The 19294-nt window shown below is 46.0% G+C and overlaps 2 protein-coding genes across 3 annotated transcripts in view; one reads left to right on the plus strand and one right to left on the minus strand.

The window, feature by feature from the left end:
• LOC142579665 (uncharacterized) overlaps nt 1-19294 on the minus strand; it is a 238284-nt gene that overhangs the window by 155306 nt on the left and 63684 nt on the right. The gene's annotated exons all lie outside the window — the stretch shown is intronic.
• LOC142579664 (uncharacterized) overlaps nt 1-19294 on the plus strand; it is a 39321-nt gene that overhangs the window by 15901 nt on the left and 4126 nt on the right. For both annotated transcript variants that reach the window (XM_075690092.1, XM_075690093.1), the window contains exons 2-3: nt 4995-5095; nt 5233-5351. In XM_075690092.1, coding sequence (XP_075546207.1) covers nt 4995-5095; nt 5233-5351 — 220 coding nt within the window. The remainder of the gene's footprint in view (nt 1-4994; nt 5096-5232; nt 5352-19294) is intronic.

A 19294-nucleotide genomic window follows, 5' to 3' on the forward strand; every position in this document is an offset into this window, starting at 1 on the left:
ATTGTGGCTTTCTTGACGAAGACACATGTCACGTTCTACTAGAATGCCCGCACCACGACATACCAAGACGCTGACTTAAATCGTCATTACCGGCTTCACAGCATGACCCTTTCAATTTGAAGAAACTATATATTACGACCATGACCAAGAAAAGCTATGCAGATGTGCGCTTTAATAGAATTAAACACATTTCCGGAAGACAGCGGCATAATTGGCTGTTATTAATTCAGGCACGGAAGAAATGTTTTTGAGAGAATTATTTATTTTTATTGGCAAGGTATACATATGATACTATCGTAGTTCGAATCGTTGCATGAGTGTTTATTTGTTGTGTTACACCGCTGTTCGCATTATTGCTTTAAGTGCGTCTTTGCAACCTCGTCTTGTTATTTTGACTTCCATGTGACAATGCAACATTGTTGTAACTATGTTGTATATTATTATCTGCTGTGTGTTGCTACTGTACGATGTATGTATCACATCCAAGGCCCAAGCAGTAGCTGACGCAGCATTCGTGCGCCAACATCTCCTTATATCATGCCAATAAAAAAAAAGAACGAAAAAAAAACGACGCATGGCCAGAGGCCTCTAAGCTTGCGTATAGATATTGAGGAGACAATATCAAAATATACGGTTATTATTTCACTCGACGACAAAGATAGTAAATCAGTGTTAGTAAGGACCTCTGATGACGAGCAAAACACGATGACTCTTCGTGGTCAATGACTTCCTTTTTACCCGAGAACTGCGCACAGGGACGAAATTATTTTTCAAGTTTCAAGGTTTCCCTACACGCCAACTCGGATCTCTTGGTACCTGCCATTGATTATGCACAGCTCTTCGTGATAATCTCCGTGACATATAACACACTATATCACGACTCACACGCCCACGTCAACATAGAAGGCTAATCGCATTAACGTCTCCACACATCTCCAAATGATGGATGCGCCGCCAGTATTTCTTTAAAGACAAGCTTTCTTTGCCCCTTCCTTCTACTTTCCCTCTACTGCTGCTTCTGTATGGCACACAACGTCAAGGTATGGTGGGGGGGGGGGAGGCGGGTTCACAGCATGTGAACATTACAGGAGCGCGGCAGGGAGGAAAGGCGACGCGAGAAACTCGTTTGTATCTTTTCACTTCGTCGAGTGTGCACATGTGCCCTCAGCGTCGCCACAATAGCCGCTTGACAGCTGTAATTATCCGCGATCCCACCGCCAAAGCATTGAAATGATCGGCGGCGCTTACCTTTCTGCTGTCGTGAAAGCTGTACGGAAGATGCTGACCTCTGTGCGAGCGGGTATGAACACGATATTACCGGTGTTTGCGACAACATGGTCCACATACGTGCAAGGTGTGTCCCGCAGACAAACGCCATGAACCCCATTTACTTGACGTGGAGCTCATGTTCACTAGCCGTTAATTTTGTTGAGTGATGCGATCTCTCGATAGTTTTTTTTTATTCTACCCTTGCCGCAATGCTGCTTCTGTACCTGACTAATAAGCACCCGTCGTTAGTGCAGACTTATATCAAACAAATCCGCACGGTGCAATCTCTGCATATGTCGTCGTGATTTTTCAGACGATGAATATATGTGACATCACCGAATAAGTGCAGTCGAAGTCGCCTCAAGAAGAGTAATTGCCAATTTATTGATGGAAACGGGTACACTAGCCAACGAGGTCACCAAACACACAGGTTAATAAAAGCGCGCGTTAGTGCTGTACCGCCGATGCAATTCTGCTGCATACGCCGATGAACTACCGTTCCTGCTGCAGTTTGTGCAATTTTATATTCCCCAAGGGAGCTGCTTCGAAACGTACAAAGCTAAAGACTGACTAACTTTTCAGTACTTTTTTTATATTACTAGAGAGAGCTGCCACGTGATATAATTAAAGGCCAGTCAAAGTAGATGAGCGCTGGCGGCAAGGCCCGGTTTAGTCGTCTGCAGCGTATGTATAAGAATTCAGTTGAGTACAAAACTCGCATGCAACAAGGGACTACGTTGTGAAACCAACAAATCACAGATCACTTGGCGTGTTAAGTTTGCATAGGCAGCATCGAGGTGTGATGACTTCCCATTCCCAAACGGGACGCGAACTTTTAAGCGAGAAATGGAACAAAAATACCATATGCAGCAGCTATTGGCAATTCTCGCTCTGAACTACCTATTTTCTAAACACATTTCCAAAAACGCAAACAATATCTAAGATGCCCTCGGGCGAAAAAAAATAAAGCTGTTAGAGAAGCACTTCCTTGGTATCATTCCGATAAGACACAGCGTGATTTATACCCTTTACAAACAAGGCAGGGTGAAAACTTCGCAGCTCAAAAGAATCGACAAGAGTTATGCATGGAGCAACTAACAACAGTTAAACATGTGCGAAGCCACGCATAGAATAGGTGTAAAAACATGAAGTGCACGACAGCTGGTGCGAGGATTTACCGCGCCACGATTTACCGAAACCAACAATTTCAGTTGTTGCAAACTAGCATTAACATACAACCCAATGCGCTCGTGCAGTCGTGCTGCCTAGCTAGCGCAACGCGGCAAAGAAGCGCAAAACAGCATTCCGAACTTTAGCGAAATGCCTTTAAACCTCATGCTGCACTGCAGACGAACTTAGTTGCTCAAGCGTCTAACTATGATCGAGTGGGAAAAACACCGACGAGACAAAGGAAAGAAGGAGAGCAAGAAATTTCCCTTCGAAGCGACGATCCATTTTTGCTACCGTTGCTCCCGCTGATGAGGCTTTGCCGGGAATGATTAGCACCGTATCGCCGGCACGTTTTCAGCGGTATTTGAGCCCCCCACCCTGCAACAGTTCTTCTTCGACATTCCCTGAAGCTTTGGCCACCCCACACGTCTGAATGGTGTTCTCTATCTTGCTCTGAAAACGTGAATAAGACTGAGAAGCATGATCAACGACACAACAAACTACGGTGCGCGTCAGGCTCCAGTTTTTGTTTAACTAAACACAACGGTGAAGATATTAAGGATGCGGGCGGCTAGCACCAGCGCGGAAGACTCGTTCTTGTTATCCACGACTTCGGGTATACTTTTATTGTTCACCCCTTTTTTCTTTATTTTGTTTTTTCTTTACGATTTATTTAATTAATTCCCGTCCCCTCTATTGCATGGGAGAAGCAAGCGAAGGGTGGTGAGGCCTCGTTAATTCACTGCGTCGCTTCTACCCATTTTCTCCCTCCCCTCACCCTCCTCTCTTCCAGTCTATCTAGCTTCCCTCTGGTCTTACACATTAGTAAAAAGGCAGGCGCTGCTTTTGCGAGAGATCACGGTGAATTACAGCTTTCTAACGCTAATGTGGTATACCATCTCTCCCGGGGAGCTCGAGATGGTATTTTGCACATTGGACACGGTGCATAGTTCAAAAGCGTTTCTCGCGTCTCCTTTATTCTCTGCCATGCAAGCTATTTCCGGGAATATACGCTCTCTGAACCACCTTGACTCAGCCTGCAATACAGCAGCCCATCATCGACCTTGAAGTCTTTCCGCGCCGGTCATACCTTCTACAAATTTAGCAAGGGGAGGGGAGGGGGGGTACATGTTCGTCCAGTATGTCAGAGCAAAGGAAAACTTCGACACAAGTTTTTCGGCCTCTTGCGGTTCGAGGGAGAGGAGAAAATCGTAAAACGAGGACACGCCCATGTTAAAGAGCCAACTAAGCATGACCGACAAACCGTAGTGGGTTGAGCTATACACCCATGGGCACCAATGCAAATCAAACCCGTCAGTGCGCGCGTGCTAAATATTTTCAAGGTCGTCATCATAGTCAAAAAAGATACGCGCCGGCCTTTTGGAGTAGCACACTTCTCGAGCACGCCATAAAACAAGTCGATGCACAGCAAAGGGCAGCTACTCGACCATCGCAGATCTACTGAAGTCGCGCGCCCTACGATACACTCCGCCAACTCCGCTTGTGCCTCGAGGATGGCGTCTTCGGGCCGTGCTTCTACCTCCGCTGCTGCTGGACTCGACCCTAGTCTGTACGGCTACGCCATGCTTATGGGAGTCGGTTGCAAGCTGCCGACGAGCACCAGCAGCAGCGACGATAGCAGCAGTAGTAGCAGCGACGACAGCAGCAGTAGCAGCTGTTCCAGCAGCGACAGCGGAAACAGCGACGTCGCGCCGGCCGGCCCGTCCGGCAGTCAAAGGACATCGAAAGCCTGCCGTCCACCTCCGGCGCCGCAGCCGTCGTCGTTGGGAGCGAGCCACAGATCTGGATTCAGCCAAACCTCGTCCGTCCGGCGGACTTTCCTAGTGACCACGCGGACATGGTTCACGACTGGAGCGATTGGCCCCAGTTCCCTCCCAAAAAGAACGCGAATCAGCATCGGGCGATCGTGGAGAGTCTGCCGGCCAAGCTTCCACATGTCACCCTCGTCAACCAGCACGAGTTCCTGCTGTCTAGGATGGAACTGCTGATACACACACAGGGCAGGCGAGTGTTTTTTACAGCCGACGTGGTTTCGCGCCGTAGTGCACGGGGTGATCTCAAAACGGTTCGCTTTCAGAAGCGTTGCAATATCGCACTCCACAGGGCAGCGTGCCGGCTTCCGTTGTTGGCATGAGCGTTCCGAGCACGCATTAGCGTCCCTGCCGAGAAGCCTCACATGCCACATCGTGGTGTACATGCTGGTCTGAAAAAAGAAACAGTGAACAGTAATGACGCGAACGATAATCCCTCTCATTTTGCGAAGGCATCCCTGCAGTTTAAACCGATTCAGCAGTGCTGAGAGCAAGCTGGTTGAGTCGCCCATGTTCGTGCCTACAGGCAGCGCATAATTCAGATACTAGGAACAAGCACCTATGCGGTGACCCACGTATATTGCTGTCTGCTCATGTCTTTCTCACTATGGCATCGTGCAATCATGTTTTAGCTGCTCGTTTCGACACGTGCTTGCGTATCCATAGCGTGACAACGGTGTTCGTCAAAAATGACCGTGCCTCCACTATCTCCCTCGCATGCAGGTTCATGAAGCCAGCGCCTGTGTTTCGGATTACAAACTTGGTGGATCACTGGCAGTACAAGGCCTGGCTCACCTTCACGGATTCCACTGCGCACCAATGCGGTCAGTCTGAGCCGGACGCTATCGTCGTCGGCCTAATCGCCGCCTCCCGAGAAAGGCGTTTTTCTTTACATTATTGTGTATGTCTATTTCTGGCGAAGCGAATTTAAGCCCTAAAGTGTATCCTTGCACTTTCGCAGTTGGTGAGTACTGCCACCCGGATTCACCGCGGCCCGGTTGCTGGTTGAAGGGCCGGGTGCTGTCGTTTTCCACGCTCAAGCTCTTCTCCAACGAGAAAAATATCCCGAACCCGCCTCCGGTAAGAGTTCATTCGCCGCATCCCCATTTTAGTCGCGCGTGCTAGTTAGGTCGCCGTTCGTAAGGTGCACAATTCTTAGCGAGTTTGAAGAAGCGTACGCTTTGAACTAACACCCTGGTCAGAAGGCCCTGGGTTTTACCTAGCTCTAGTGCCGTAAATATTCAGTTCAAGTGCAGTGTGCGATCGTTCAAAACTGGCCCAGCGACATTTGGGGAATCCGTCAACAAGACATGACGGCCCCCGCAGGGGCGTCTGCGTCAGCAGGCGTTTGGTGTGTTGCGACACCACGTACCCGAGCACACGAGGGTTGGACCCTCCCGCGTGTAGCCGTGCGCGGCTTAGCCGTGTCTGGGGAAAGGGGGATCCTGGGGGTTGAGCTGATGCTGGGTGTTTGGACCTATAAGGCCCCCCGGCGGAGGCAACACACCTCTTCGGCCTCTGCTTCACACAGACGGCACCCCCGGACTGACCCACCCGGGGGAAACCGGTAGTCGCCTCTTCCTGTCTTTCTCTCCTCAAATCTTCGCCTTTATCTCTCACTTTTTGATCTTTCCTGTCTTCTCCTCTTTTCCATTTACTTCCTTTCTCCACGGTGGCAAGGGTTAACCTTGTGTATGTGCCCTCCCTTGGGTATAATATATTAGGTTATAGTGGCAATGTACGGTTGGCGCCTGCAGCCTTACGCCTTAAGTCCTGCAGCGTCCCCATGTTGGGCTCCGTGGTGGGTGGCCGCCATTGCTGCCGAAAAGAAACTGAAATACTATGGGAACACCCGCATTTCCCCGCCTTCTTGATCGTCACCCTCAAAAGAGGGGACGCACCGATGACCTAACCATATGCTTAAATAGAACAAGAGAGACATATCCGAAATACCATGTTGTGCACAGCGAGAACTCCGAAAAACAGGCCAGATTCATTTCCCCTTTCATAGTTGCAAAATCTTTAACCGAAGCCATAGGGTCAGGTTACAAGGTAACGAAAATGGCTAGCGGGGACCTTCTCCTAGAGATCCCTCAGAAACATCAGTACGAAAAGCTTGGCAGCCTTGTAACATTTGGTAACATACCAATCTCCGTTACAGAACACCGAACAATGAATAGCTCACGGGGGGTCGTGTCAGAGGCAGACCTCCTAGACTTGACAGAAGCTGAACTCCTGGAAGGATGGAAAGAACAAAATGTCACTGATGTAAAACGTATTATAATTAGACGAGACAACAAGGAAATCCCCACTAAGCATCTCATCCTAACATTTGCGTCCAGCGTACTGCCAGAAACCATCGAAACAGGATACATCAGATTAAATGTTCGACCATATATCCCCAACCCTAGAAGGTGTTTCAAATGTCAGAGGTTCGGCCATGGCTCGCAGAGCTGCCGTGGTCAAATAACCTGTGCAAAGTGTGGAGTCCAGGGCCACCCCTCCGACAACTGCAGTGGCACACCTCACTGTGTGAACTGCAGTGGAGACCATCCGGCCTACTCACGTTCCTGTCCGAACCGGAAAAAAGAAAAGGACATAATCACCCTGAAAGTAAAGGAAAATATTTCGTTTAAGGAAGCCCGTGAACGGTGCTCACCTTTCCACAGCACACCTTATGCTGATGCGGCGCGTCGGGGGGCAGCGTCGCAGCGGCCAATGCCAAGTACCCAGCCTGCGTGCAGCGAGCAGGTACCTTTGGCTCCTGCCCCCAGGGTGGAAGTAGGTAAGCCTACTCCATCCAACCAGCAACCAGGCCAGGCTACCCTTGGGTTGTCGGCCCCACAAGAGTTATCTGCGGCATCCTGCGCTACACGCAGCGATCCCGCAGGACCGGTAGCGGCCACGAAGGTAGGTGCAGCCGAGGCTGCCTCAGCCTCCCCGGCCCCTTCCAGCGCTGGCAACAGCCGGCGCAGCCAAATTCCACAGGGAGCCCCGTCGACTTCCGGGCTGGTGGGCGCAGGGGTCTCGCCTTCCGAGGTGAGACTCTCCCGAAAAACTTCTCGCTCGCAAGAGCGCGTGTCCGGCGCCTCACAAGAGGCAATGCACACAACACCTATCCCCACGGCGCACCAAGCGCCTAAGGAGCGGCGAGGCTCCCTCGAGCGCTCCAAAAAAGGCAAAACCCCGGTTACAGGGCCTCGCAAGAGCCCTGTAATCTAATTAATCATTTCTGTTTCCGTATACACAGCACCAATTTACATTAAATATGGATACACAAATCATACAATGGAATATCAGAGGTCTTCTGAGAAACCTTGATGATGTACAAGAACTCATCCACCAACACAATCCAAAAGTGCTGTGTTTACAGGAAACACACCTAAAATCAAAACACACAAACTTTCTCCGACAGTATATAACCTTTCGAAAAGATCGCGATGATGGTGTCGCATCATCGGGCGGTGTTGCCATTGTCATACATAAAAGCATTGCTTGTCAACATTTACAGCTACAAACGCCTCTTGAAGCAGTGGCGGTTCGAGCTGTTCTCCTAAACAAACTCATCACTATTAGCTCTGTTTACATACCCCCACATTACAAATTAACTAAACATGAATTCCAATCCTTTATAGATCAATTGCCAGAACCTTATGTTGTTCTGGGTGATTTCAATGCACACAGCAGCTTGTGGGGAGACTCTCGTATCGATGCGCGAGGTCGTCTCGTTGAACAATTCCTTTTTTCGTCCGGTGCGTGTCTGCTCAATAAGAAAGAACCCACCTATTACTCTCTTGCAAACAATACCTTTTCTTCAATTGATCTTAGCCTAGTCTCCCCGTCAATACTGTCTGAACTCGAATGGGAAGTTATAAACAATCCTTACGGAAGCGACCACTTCCCCATACTGCTGAGAACATATAAAGAAAACGAATATCTACCACAGACTCCTAGGTGGAAGGTCGATACAGCCGACTGGGAGAAATTCCAAACTCTCACTAGTATCTCCTGGAATCACATGTCTTCTTTAGAAATTAATGCTGCTGTGGAGTATTTTACAGCGTTCATAATAGATGCCGCATCAAAATGCATATCCGAAGCAAGCGGTTTGCCATGCAAACGACGTGTACCGTGGTGGAACAACGAATGTACGATCGCCCGTAGGAAACAGAACAAAGCGTGGGGATCGTTACGCGCCTCTCCCACTGGAGAGAATCTTATTAACTTCAAAAAAGCAAAGTCTCAAGCCAGGAGAACGCGCCGACAGGCCAGAAGAGAGAGTTGGCAGAAGTTTTTATCGGGTATCAACTCTTATACAGATGAGGCGAAAGTCTGGAACAGGGTTAACAGGATAAAAGGACGACAAACTTATTCACTCCCCCTGGTAAACACACAAGGCGATACCCTGCTTGAACAAGCAGACTCACTTGGGGAGCACTTTCATAGCGTGTCAAGTTCCAGCAATTATTCCAAACCCTTTCTCAAATATAAACAAATCGAAGAATGCAAGCCACTCATAAAAAAGTGTCCGCAGAATGAACCGTTCAACCGCCCCTTTAGTATTGCAGAGTTGAGAGCTGCCTTGAGCGCATGCAAGAGCTCTGCACCGGGATCTGATAGAATCATGTATGAAATGCTGAAAAACTTACACAATGTCACGCAAGTTACACTACTTACACTTTTCAACACTATCTGGGACGCAGGGTACCTTCCGACCGCATGGAAAGAAGCCATTGTGGTCCCTGTTTTAAAACAAGGCAAAGATCCTTCCTCCGTGGCAAGCTACCGCCCGATAGCCTTCACAAGCTGCATGTGTAAGGTATTTGAAAAAATGATAAATCGGCGACTCATCCATTTCCTTGAACAGAACAAAATGCTTGATCCCTATCAGTGTGGCTTCCGAGAAGGGCGCTCCACTACCGACCATCTTGTACGTATTGAAGGAAATATCCGGGACGCCTTTATACATAAACAGTTCTTCTTATCAATATTTCTCGATATGGAAAAGGCGTATGACACAACGTGGCGCTACGGAATCTTGAGAGATTTGTCAGAAATGGGCATTCATGGTAAGATGCTAAACGTAATAAAAAGCTACTTGTCCGATCGTACCTTCCGGGTGAAAGTAGGCAATGTGCTGTCGCGTCCTTTTATACAAGAAACCGGTGTACCCCAGGGTGGCGTGCTCAGTTGCACACTCTTTATTGTCAAGATGACAACACTTCGTGCTTGCTTACCACCGGCCATTTTATATTCCGTCTATGTGGACGACATTCAAATAGGTTTCAAATCCTGTAACCTCGCAGTGTGCGAGAGACAGGTACAGCATGGTTTGAACAAGGTGTCAGGGTGGGCAGAGAAAAATGGATTCAAAATCAATCCTCATAAGAGTTCTTGTGTTTTGTTTACAAGGAAGAGAGGCCTGGTTCCGGATCCCTGCTTAGAAATGTGTGGACAACAGATACCTGTAAACAAAGAGCATAAATTTCTAGGTGTTATACTCGACAATAGACTCACTTTCGTCCCACACATTAAACATCTTAAAGAAAAGTGTCTAAAAACAATGAACATAATGAAACTCCTATCCCAGACTACTTGGGGTAGTGACAGGAAGTGCCTAATAAATCTCTATAAGAGCCTAATCCGGTCACGATTAGATTATGGTGCCGTGGTATATAACTCTGCCGCCCCGAGCGCGCTAAAGATGCTAGACCCTGTTCACCATCTGGGTATCCGTTTAGCCACAGGAGCTTTCAGAACGAGTCCCGTACAAAGTTTATATGCAGAATCGAATGAGTGGTCACTTCATATCCAGAGAACATACATCAGCCACACATATTTTTTGAAAGTCCACTCTAATCCTGAACATCCCTGTTTTAACACCATTAATGACATGACATATGCTACACTGTTTTGTAATCGTCCTTCCGTAAGACAGCCTTTCTCGCTGCGTGTGAGGGAGCTTAGTCATGAAATGCATGTTCCACTTCTCGAACTTCGCCTAATGCATCCAGCCAAGCTGCTACCTCCTTGGGAGTGGCAGTTGATACAATGCGATACATCTTTCATGGAAGTTACAAAAAACGCTCCAGAGATTGAAATCCAAATGCATTTTCGGGAACTCCAGCACAAATACTCCTGTACGGAGTTCTACACAGACGCATCCAAGTCACGCGCCGGGGTGTCCTATGCAGCCGTCGGTTCATCCTTCTCGGAATCCGACGTACTGCATCCGGAAACTAGCATCTTTACGGCTGAGGCCTACGCAATATTGTCGACCGTGAAGTATATAAGGAAAACAAAACTAAAAAAATCTGTTATTTTTACGGACTCCCTAAGTGTTGTGAAGGCTTTGATATCGTTCTGTAAGCGCAAAAATCCTGTTTTAATTGAACTCTATTCCGTGTTATGTAAAGCATATGTATCTAACCAGCATGTGATTATATGCTGGGTGCCTGGCCATAGGGGCATCCAGGGTAACGTTCTAGTGGACCAGATGGCCACATCAATTTCATTACATACAGTTAATCCTACTGCTTCGGTCCCTGTCACAGACCTGAAGCCTTTCTTAAGGAGGAAACTGCGAAACCACTGGCAACGTATATGGGACGCAGAAGTAAATAACAAACTGCACTTGATAAAGCCACAGTTAGGTTCTTGGCCCTCCATAACAAAATCACGGCGAACAGATGTCCTATTCTGTCGCCTCAGAATAGGACACACATTTGGCACACATAACTTTTTACTCACTGAAAATGATCCTCCAACCTGCGGTAGATGCGGGGAGAGGCTGACCGTCCTCCACGTCCTCCTGGAGTGTCGGGCAGCCGAATCTGAGAGAAGGAAACATTTTTCTCTGGCATACCGGCAGCACCTCCCCCTACACCCTGTAATGCTACTCGGCCCAGAACCTTTATTTCACCCCAACGCAGTTCTAAGTTTTCTGAAAGATGTTGTCTTGCATGTTGTTAGCCCCACATGTTCATAGCGGGTCCTCTCTTCAGAGGATGCCGCTGTGATAGCTCTTTCATATAGCACATGCCTCCAGGCCCTTGTGTTTCAAGGGCTCTGGCGAGGCAGCAGTGCCCCAAGTAATTTTACTGTCTTATATATTTTCCATTTTGCATCATTCTCCTACGATGGATTTTAATGTTCATAGTACTCGTCATTAATCATCGCCATAATTTTATATCACGTAGATTTTATGCACTTTACAGCAACTATTTTTAGGCCACTTTACAGCCAAGTCACACCTCCATAATATATCGTCAACATCACCACTTGTCATGGCGCTCTTTGGCCACACCTGGCCCTTGCGCCATTAAACACCACATATCATCATCATCAAGACATGACGGCGCGAGTGCTACAAGTTGTTACCGTACTTCCCTGTACGATATTTTGTTAGCCCAGGGAGGAACGTGCTCTTATATTTATACTCGTCGCTATACCTGGGGGAGGGGGCTATTCTACAAGGGACCACCTAGTCGACATTTCCATTTCGTCTGCTGCTGAATTGGCTAGAGCCGCCTGTTTCCTTCTGGCGCGCACTCCAGCCCAGCTAAGCAGAACTTTAGCAGTGGGCGAAATCGACATGTCCATTCGGTGGACCCTAACAGAATACACCCCTCCCCCCTTCCTGATTTCTGGCTGGTCACTATATCTTGTGTAAGAAAAAATTCGGCACACATGACCGAATGCCCCAAGAAGAAGAAACTCTGATTACGGTAATTTTTGTTGTTATAGAATATGGATCAATCAACGGACGCCATGAGGTAACAAATAAGTTGAACGGTGTACGGAACTTACGTCGAGTTGTCGGAGCTTGTCTGATAGTTACCTTGTTACTTGCAACGCCTCCTTGCACCTAACGCATGGATCCCTGAGAGATACGGAGCAAGGACCAATGCGTGCTATATACTTATCTTCATTCAAGGGACCAAAGACTGTCTTTTGTTGATTTCAGTAAGCTGTAGCTCTTTGGCATATTCTGTTCTCCACCCTGCTTTGTTTCTTCAAAGGGAGTCGGAAACGGTAGTGATGTCGCAATAGCCGCATATCGTTTTGTGGGACCAACGCATGCCTATCCTAAAGAAGCCCGCGCACCCTTCCGAAAAGACAAATACGCAAGTGTGGGTCCTGTGGATGGAAATTCCTTTTTGGAAGGAAGGCCCACTTCAATCTCTGGCCGCAATGACATTGGACGAGGTTCTGCACTAGACCGCACTGACAAAGGTGTATTGTTTATCTGTAGGACGGAGAAGCGCGCTTCGATGAACTTTTTTTTTTTTCGGAAGACTCGAAGTGGTCTCTAAACACCTCGCCTGGAAATTTGACCAACGCGATGGTATATGCGTGCGAGGATGCCTTTAGGTGAATACTAATCCGAAAGACTTCCCTGAAATCCCCTATTAAAAGGCCTTATTTATACACCATATTAACATTCTTCCAATTGAAGAATATTTGTAAACATTCTGCCACCTTCCTACCGATCCCCTAATAACAGGCCTTCTTTACACTCCATATTAACATTGTTCCAATTGAACCATGTTTGTAAACGTTCTGCCAACTTTCTACCAATCACCTATTCACATATGTCTTTATAAACCCTAGTATCATCCTATCAAGAATTGGTCACCGTACTTCAATTGAAGCATGTTCATATATGATCTGTAAACATTCTATTAACCATCCACCAACACAAGTCTTTAGGCTCTGTAGTAATGCTCTGGCAATATTTTACTTACATGTGCTTATGTACTTGCTACTGAAGTTTTTCTCTCCCTCTAGTAACATTTGTCCCACATACGACCTAGTAGTATAGTGTAAAAATTTGTCAGTATGTGTGAGCATGTTGATAAAAGGCAGGATGCAACCTAGAAGGTGCATGTACATGGAAAACAAATGTAAGCTTGCACTAAAAGAAGTTTGTTCACACAAAAATATTTACAGAATTGTGAGAGAAGTAATACAGAAATTAATGAAAAATAATAAATGAGTGGTGACTTAGTTGATTATGGCACTGCAGCTGTCGTATAATCTCTAGCAAGCATCGATTATAACGTATTTTTACATTCAGAGTTGATGTCTCTCAGAATCTTTGCAGGGTGAAGCCTGCACAGAAACAAAATGGTCAGTGTTAACATAATGCTCACGTTAGCACACGACAGACATAGAATAAATTGTGGCCTGAATAAATTCAGTTTCTCAAAATGTTTTCTTAACCAATTATCTGCATAAATAATTGACTCACTCAAAAGAGTCAATTACATGGTTTATTCATGGTGACGCAGAGAAGGTGGGCGCGCGAGCGCTTACTCAAAACTGTTTATTTTTGGAAAGAGAACGTAAAAGCGCCAGCTAGCTGCACCGAGCATGTGCAAAACGTGTCCGTGTCATCTATTTTTACATAAACAGATTACAGAGCTTGAAGCAGTATTCAAGAATTCGAATTCTTTGTCAGTGATAGCAACGAATGGCTGACTGATGCATTTTTAAGCACGCCTTATTATATGGAACGCTTCTGTAATTTGACGTGTTCGTTTATTTTTACTCGAAAACAAAATATCAGTGTCAAAAAATACCGGTTCACAATGACATAGGTTGCAGCGGTTAGACAAGTGCGAACGATTTTCTTTCCCATTCGCACTTGTCTAACCAGTGCAACCTATGTCATTGTGAACCGGTTCGCTGAAACATATGTCATTGTGAACCGTGAAACTATACGTTCAATATTTTACTATCTCTCATCCTGTACAGCCAGAGTAGGAAAGAGCAAAGAGTGAGTTCATGATCAGACAATATTTACCAGACATTAGGTCATTGCGAATGCTGTGAAAACGAAGTATTTGTACGCTTCGTGTTTATAGCAACTTCAAGCGAACCGCATGACGCGGTATAGTTCAAGTATGTAAGAAAATCGTTCTTAAAACATTTCACGTCGTTACTGTTCGCGCCATAATAACCTGCCAAAATGCAGCATAAGAAACTGAAATAAAATAACATCAAAATAATATGTTCTTTTCTATCATTCTTCATAAACATATCTTTTATTATAATTTGGAGACAGATAAAACTTCAACGCAGTGCTGTCTTGAGGAACCGCTGTTCGCTATTTGTGCAGTGTGCAGTTTAAAATACGAACAGTGTCAGTATTAAATTACCTCACGCGACACTGCATCGCAGCTGGCAGAGAAGCTGCAGAAACATTCACATCACGGAACGAAGAAAGCACCGTGGGCGTCGCAAACACGTTGCTGGTTGTATTGCAACGATGAATTAGGCACAACACAGCATAAGCATAAACAGCAGCAAAAATAGCTAGATTGCTGCTACAATGCGCGACGAAACACCTACATCGTTCCGACCGTACCATGCCGGCGTCGCAAAGGAACTGATCGCGATTCTTCGTGATTTGGGAGAGGGCAAGTACGCCTAATTCTTCAGCACAGAATTAAGCGTACTTTCCTTCTCCCAAATCACGAAGAATCGCCGTCAGTTCGTTTGCGACGCCGGCGTGGTACGGTCGATGGGGACGGTCTCCTTCTTTGCCTCGATTCGGACCACTGTCAAATTTCTCCGCATGCGCGAGATAGGCATGTGACATTCTTTCCATCCATCCGCTTCGCCTTGACCCCCGCGGAACTAAAGCCCCGTTTTACGCCGAAACATGCCCCCCTCCCTCCCACCTTGCGATGGTTGACTCAGACCTAGACATTCATCGCTTCTCGGTGAAACATGTGGCCGGCTTTTGTGTGCGCACCTCTTTCTCGGAACTGCACTTGGAGGAATGTACCTCGTGGCAGAGGTTGAAAAAATAAAAGGACAAGACAGCTGGCTCAATTTTGTTGTGCCTTTAGGGACTGTATAGCTTTATATTTCGAGGCAAATATTGTTCTGAAAACCAGCCTTTTTTCTCCAAATGTAATAAACATAGAAAACTAAAGTCATATTGGGTAAATTATGTTGTTATCCTATTTTGCGCAAGAACATCCTTTAGCGCTTGCCGCTTTCAAAGAAAAAATTTTGCTCCATGGCGCCCAGCGCAAAATAATGCTGAAGCCTATTGTAGTAGTATTTTTATAGTCAAATACATGTCCAAAGCGTGGCGGCTATGACGTTAGCAGGTTTCAGACGCCCGAAGCACGGCAAAAGCATGGCCTTTGATATTCTGGCTCTTGGTATCCGGAATGCCATCATTACGGATGTCATGGTGACCCCTTGTTGGAGCTCAAAATTTTGTAACCGTATTGTGAAGCGGTATCACTGAATACTAAGAGTGCACAATTATTTCTTTTCAATCTGTTTTCACACACAGCAAGCTACCATCGCCGTAAAGCAGGGAAGTTGGCATAGTAACTTTGCCTTCGCTTTGATGCAACTTCCTATTAGTTACCTTTAATGTGCTGAAGCCGTCGGTAGGAGACAGGGACGAAAGCGTGCGAATAGGGACGCATAGAAAGCTACATTTTTTATACAGTAAGGCTAATTTCATTTTGTTTCACAGAAATGTGTTACCTGCACAGAGTTCAGCTTTTCTTTCTGTTCGACCTGTGCGCTTACTGAGGTCCACACTCGGGCTCACTCAGCAGCAGCTGTATTTTGCAGCCTTCTGGATATTTGAGCGACGACGTTCCAGCGCCGTGTTACCACGAGTTCCGGCTCTTTTTCTTCTCTTTAACAAATAGCGTGACGCTACTGTGCTGACGCGTCCCAGCTTAGGGCGTACTATTTAATCCGCGGAGTGCACTGATCTGATTACCTCGTTGCAAAGCTAATTGGTGGCCTTGCAGTAGCAGTGCGTGGTAAGGGCCGATTTACGCTCGAGCCCCACGCCGCACCACCCGCCGGCCCGCACGGGTGAAAATTGGCGCATTTCGCGGACTGGTACACACATTTAGGTTTACACTGCATGTGCGAGCACAGTGTATACCAAAATTTGTGAACCAGTGTGCGAAATGTGCTGTTTTCTGCACCACCGCACGCGTCACGGCTCAAGCGTAAATCGGCTTTTAATTAACCAGCCCCAAGGCGGAGATAAAGCTGTGCAACTGGTGCGCGGCCTGCACAGTACTGAGCTATCACACCGGTCAGGTGGTGTAGCGCAAACAAATTTCTCGGAGTGTGCTGACGTCACCGCACGCTCACGTAGTCCAGTAGAACCTTTAAAAAGATTAGTTCTAACAGTTAACGAACATATTTCTTTAAACATTTCAGTAGCACTCCGTCAACAATTCGCTACCGACTTGGATTGGGGCTATGATTTAAAACAAAGAGCTTGATTCCTGAGTATGTCATATATGGGCATGAATGTGTGTTAGAAAAAATTATCAAAAACTCTCAAGTTACTTCCCATTCTAAATATTTTTCGGCAAAGAGTACTAGCTGTGGACGTATTGAGGATACATGTCCTTCAGAAAAAAAAATAGTTTGATGATGTATAGTAAAACATTCTTTACACAAAAGTAACGAGCCTTTTGACGCAGTACTGAAGTTTTTATATAGACGAAAGCTAGAAGACATATTGACGGGGCACTTAAAATATTCTATTTGCAAAAGTATGAAGGAAGTCTTTTAACGGCTTATATAAAATATTCTTTATACAAAAGTAAGAAGGAAGTCCTTTGACTGTGTATCGAAAGTATTCTTAATACAAAAGTAAGAAAGAAGTATTTTGACAGTGTATGAACAAATGTTACCAGAATGTAAATGTTAATAGACTGTCAATAAAGTAAATAGAAAGTTGGTAGAAGTTCTAAATAATGTTAATAGACATTTTTGTAAGGCTTACTCGCACTGCCCACGGACACGAGGCAGTCGTTGTCCTCAGCGTAATTGTACTGTTTAATCTTCACCGTCCATAGAAGCCTTTTTTGCGAGGTCTCGAACGTGAAAACAATCGCCAGCCATTTGTCGAAGTATTATAGAATCGCAGCGCGCAGCACCTAGTAATCTTGCAAAATTCGCAACCTGGTGGCCATTGAAAGTGAGATGGAAAAAGGCGGACGGCGCAGAAGCGTTTCCTCGGCGTTATCTTTAGCTCGGGCCCAACTCCAACGCGGCCTGTTCAACGCAAAAAAAGAAGAAATGTTTTTCTGAGATAACTTCTGGACCGATTTTAATGAAATTTAATGCATCCGAGCGATAAATTTAAATTCTAGTTACTGCTGGAAGCGGAATTTCGATTTAGGCAAAATAGAGGTGAGGTGTGCAGACAAGACACAAGAGTAGAGAAGTGGACAACACGAACGCCGCTTCTGCTTCCACTCCTCTACTCGTGTGTCCTGTCTGCACGCCTCACCTCTTTTTTGTATAATGAATCCATAGCGACTAGCTCAGCTTCCTTTCGTTCTAAGTTCGATTTAGGGCCTGAATGTTGTCGAAAGAATTTTCAAAAATTCGAACGCTCGAAAAAAATAGAAACATCAGGTTTACAAATTAATCGCTCTCCGTCAAGAACAGATATGACGGCTGTGTAAACGGCATCCATTAGATCACAGAAAGTAGACAAGTTCGATATGTCAATGTATATATTACGTGAGTTTGTTACGTTGTGCACAAGCGTGCTGCAAAAGCTGCATTTACGCATTACTAAATGTTTTGAGATTCATGTGTAAAGGTACGTCCTCATTTGCGGAAACAAGTGCGCGCTTATTTCGGCAGCGCCATGGTGGTGTCGTCTTCTCGTCTCGTGTTCCGACTACCTTTCGCGCTGTTAACGCCAGGATGGAAAACCGAGCACGGGATACGGTGTTCAGCGTGTTGCCGTAGCCACGCGTGCGTTTTGCTCCCCGAAGCATAGAATACTGCGCGAATGCCATATATTAACTGGAACTTTAAGCAAGAATTATGCTGTACTTAATAACAGTCGACTTCCGTACTTACTCTACGACTTACTAGCTGAATACATCCGAAGTACCACGATTTGAGCGCCAGGTCTCACCACTTACTAGTTTTTCAGACTTCCGTTGCCAAAGTAAAATTATAATCCCTAATTAAATCTCGAACAGCGTGCTGGATTCTATCACTGTAAGCCATGGTAAATTCATTTCCATCAACGTCTCACAACACATTCCAGTCAGTTGTCAATCCCTTTCAACGTATCGTTGAGAGGGTTCAACGTATCGTTGAAAGATGTCCATCTTGAGGCTCGTAAAAGGTTTACAACTGTAGAACGAAGGGTCTCCGATACAATTTTTGTGGAACCGATAAGAATTTCGCCTGTCGTACGGAACGCTTTCCTGCTATAATTCAATGTCGCAACTCCTTTCGTCGCAAGCTGTAGCAGACGATCGATCCTCATGCATTCTCAGGTTGAAGCGCGCCATTGTTTTAAAGAAACCTCTTCATATATTGCATTTGTGTGTTTCTTTTCGAAGGCGCACTAGTTACTGTGCGTGTATACGTGTGCCATTGAAAATAAGCCTAATGTAGGCGGCATTATTCCAAACACTCTCGATGACCTCGTGTGGAAAGCCAGTCAGACATCGATCTCTAGAATGAGTGACATCGCTCACATACTCCACGTAGAGTGAGCAGATACGGGTGTAAACGTGCGGAACGATGCTACTGCGATATGCTGCGATGCAGATGTTTAAAACCTAATATTAGACGCGTTACGCAGCGCACTTGAATTTGCCTCTCGGTGATCGCAATGATGACCTGCCCTGCCGACTAATTGCGTTTGCACAAAAATAATTTCGGAGTGATCTTAAAGGCACACCAAAGATAAAAAAAATCTGAGCTGCATTAGAACATTCCCTTTCTCTTACTTAAAAGAAAAATCGTGTCAGGCGAGTAGACCCGGAAAGACGCCAAAGAGCAAAACCGGGGTGGATGGCGCATTGAACTTTCCGAACCAGATTTGATTTTGAAAATGAAATTTGACGGCATCTGCCTGGGCCTAGATTTCATCGGTGAAGGTGTACTACATTCTTTTGTAATACGGCCAAAAAATGAACTTCAGGAGTTTCAACATCGTATACTTAACTGCAGCGGCCCAAACGTGGAAAAATATTTTGCAA

Source organism: Dermacentor variabilis, chromosome 4 (genome assembly GCF_050947875.1).
Source record: "Dermacentor variabilis isolate Ectoservices chromosome 4, ASM5094787v1, whole genome shotgun sequence".
Classification (NCBI taxonomy): Eukaryota; Metazoa; Arthropoda; class Arachnida; order Ixodida; family Ixodidae; genus Dermacentor; species Dermacentor variabilis.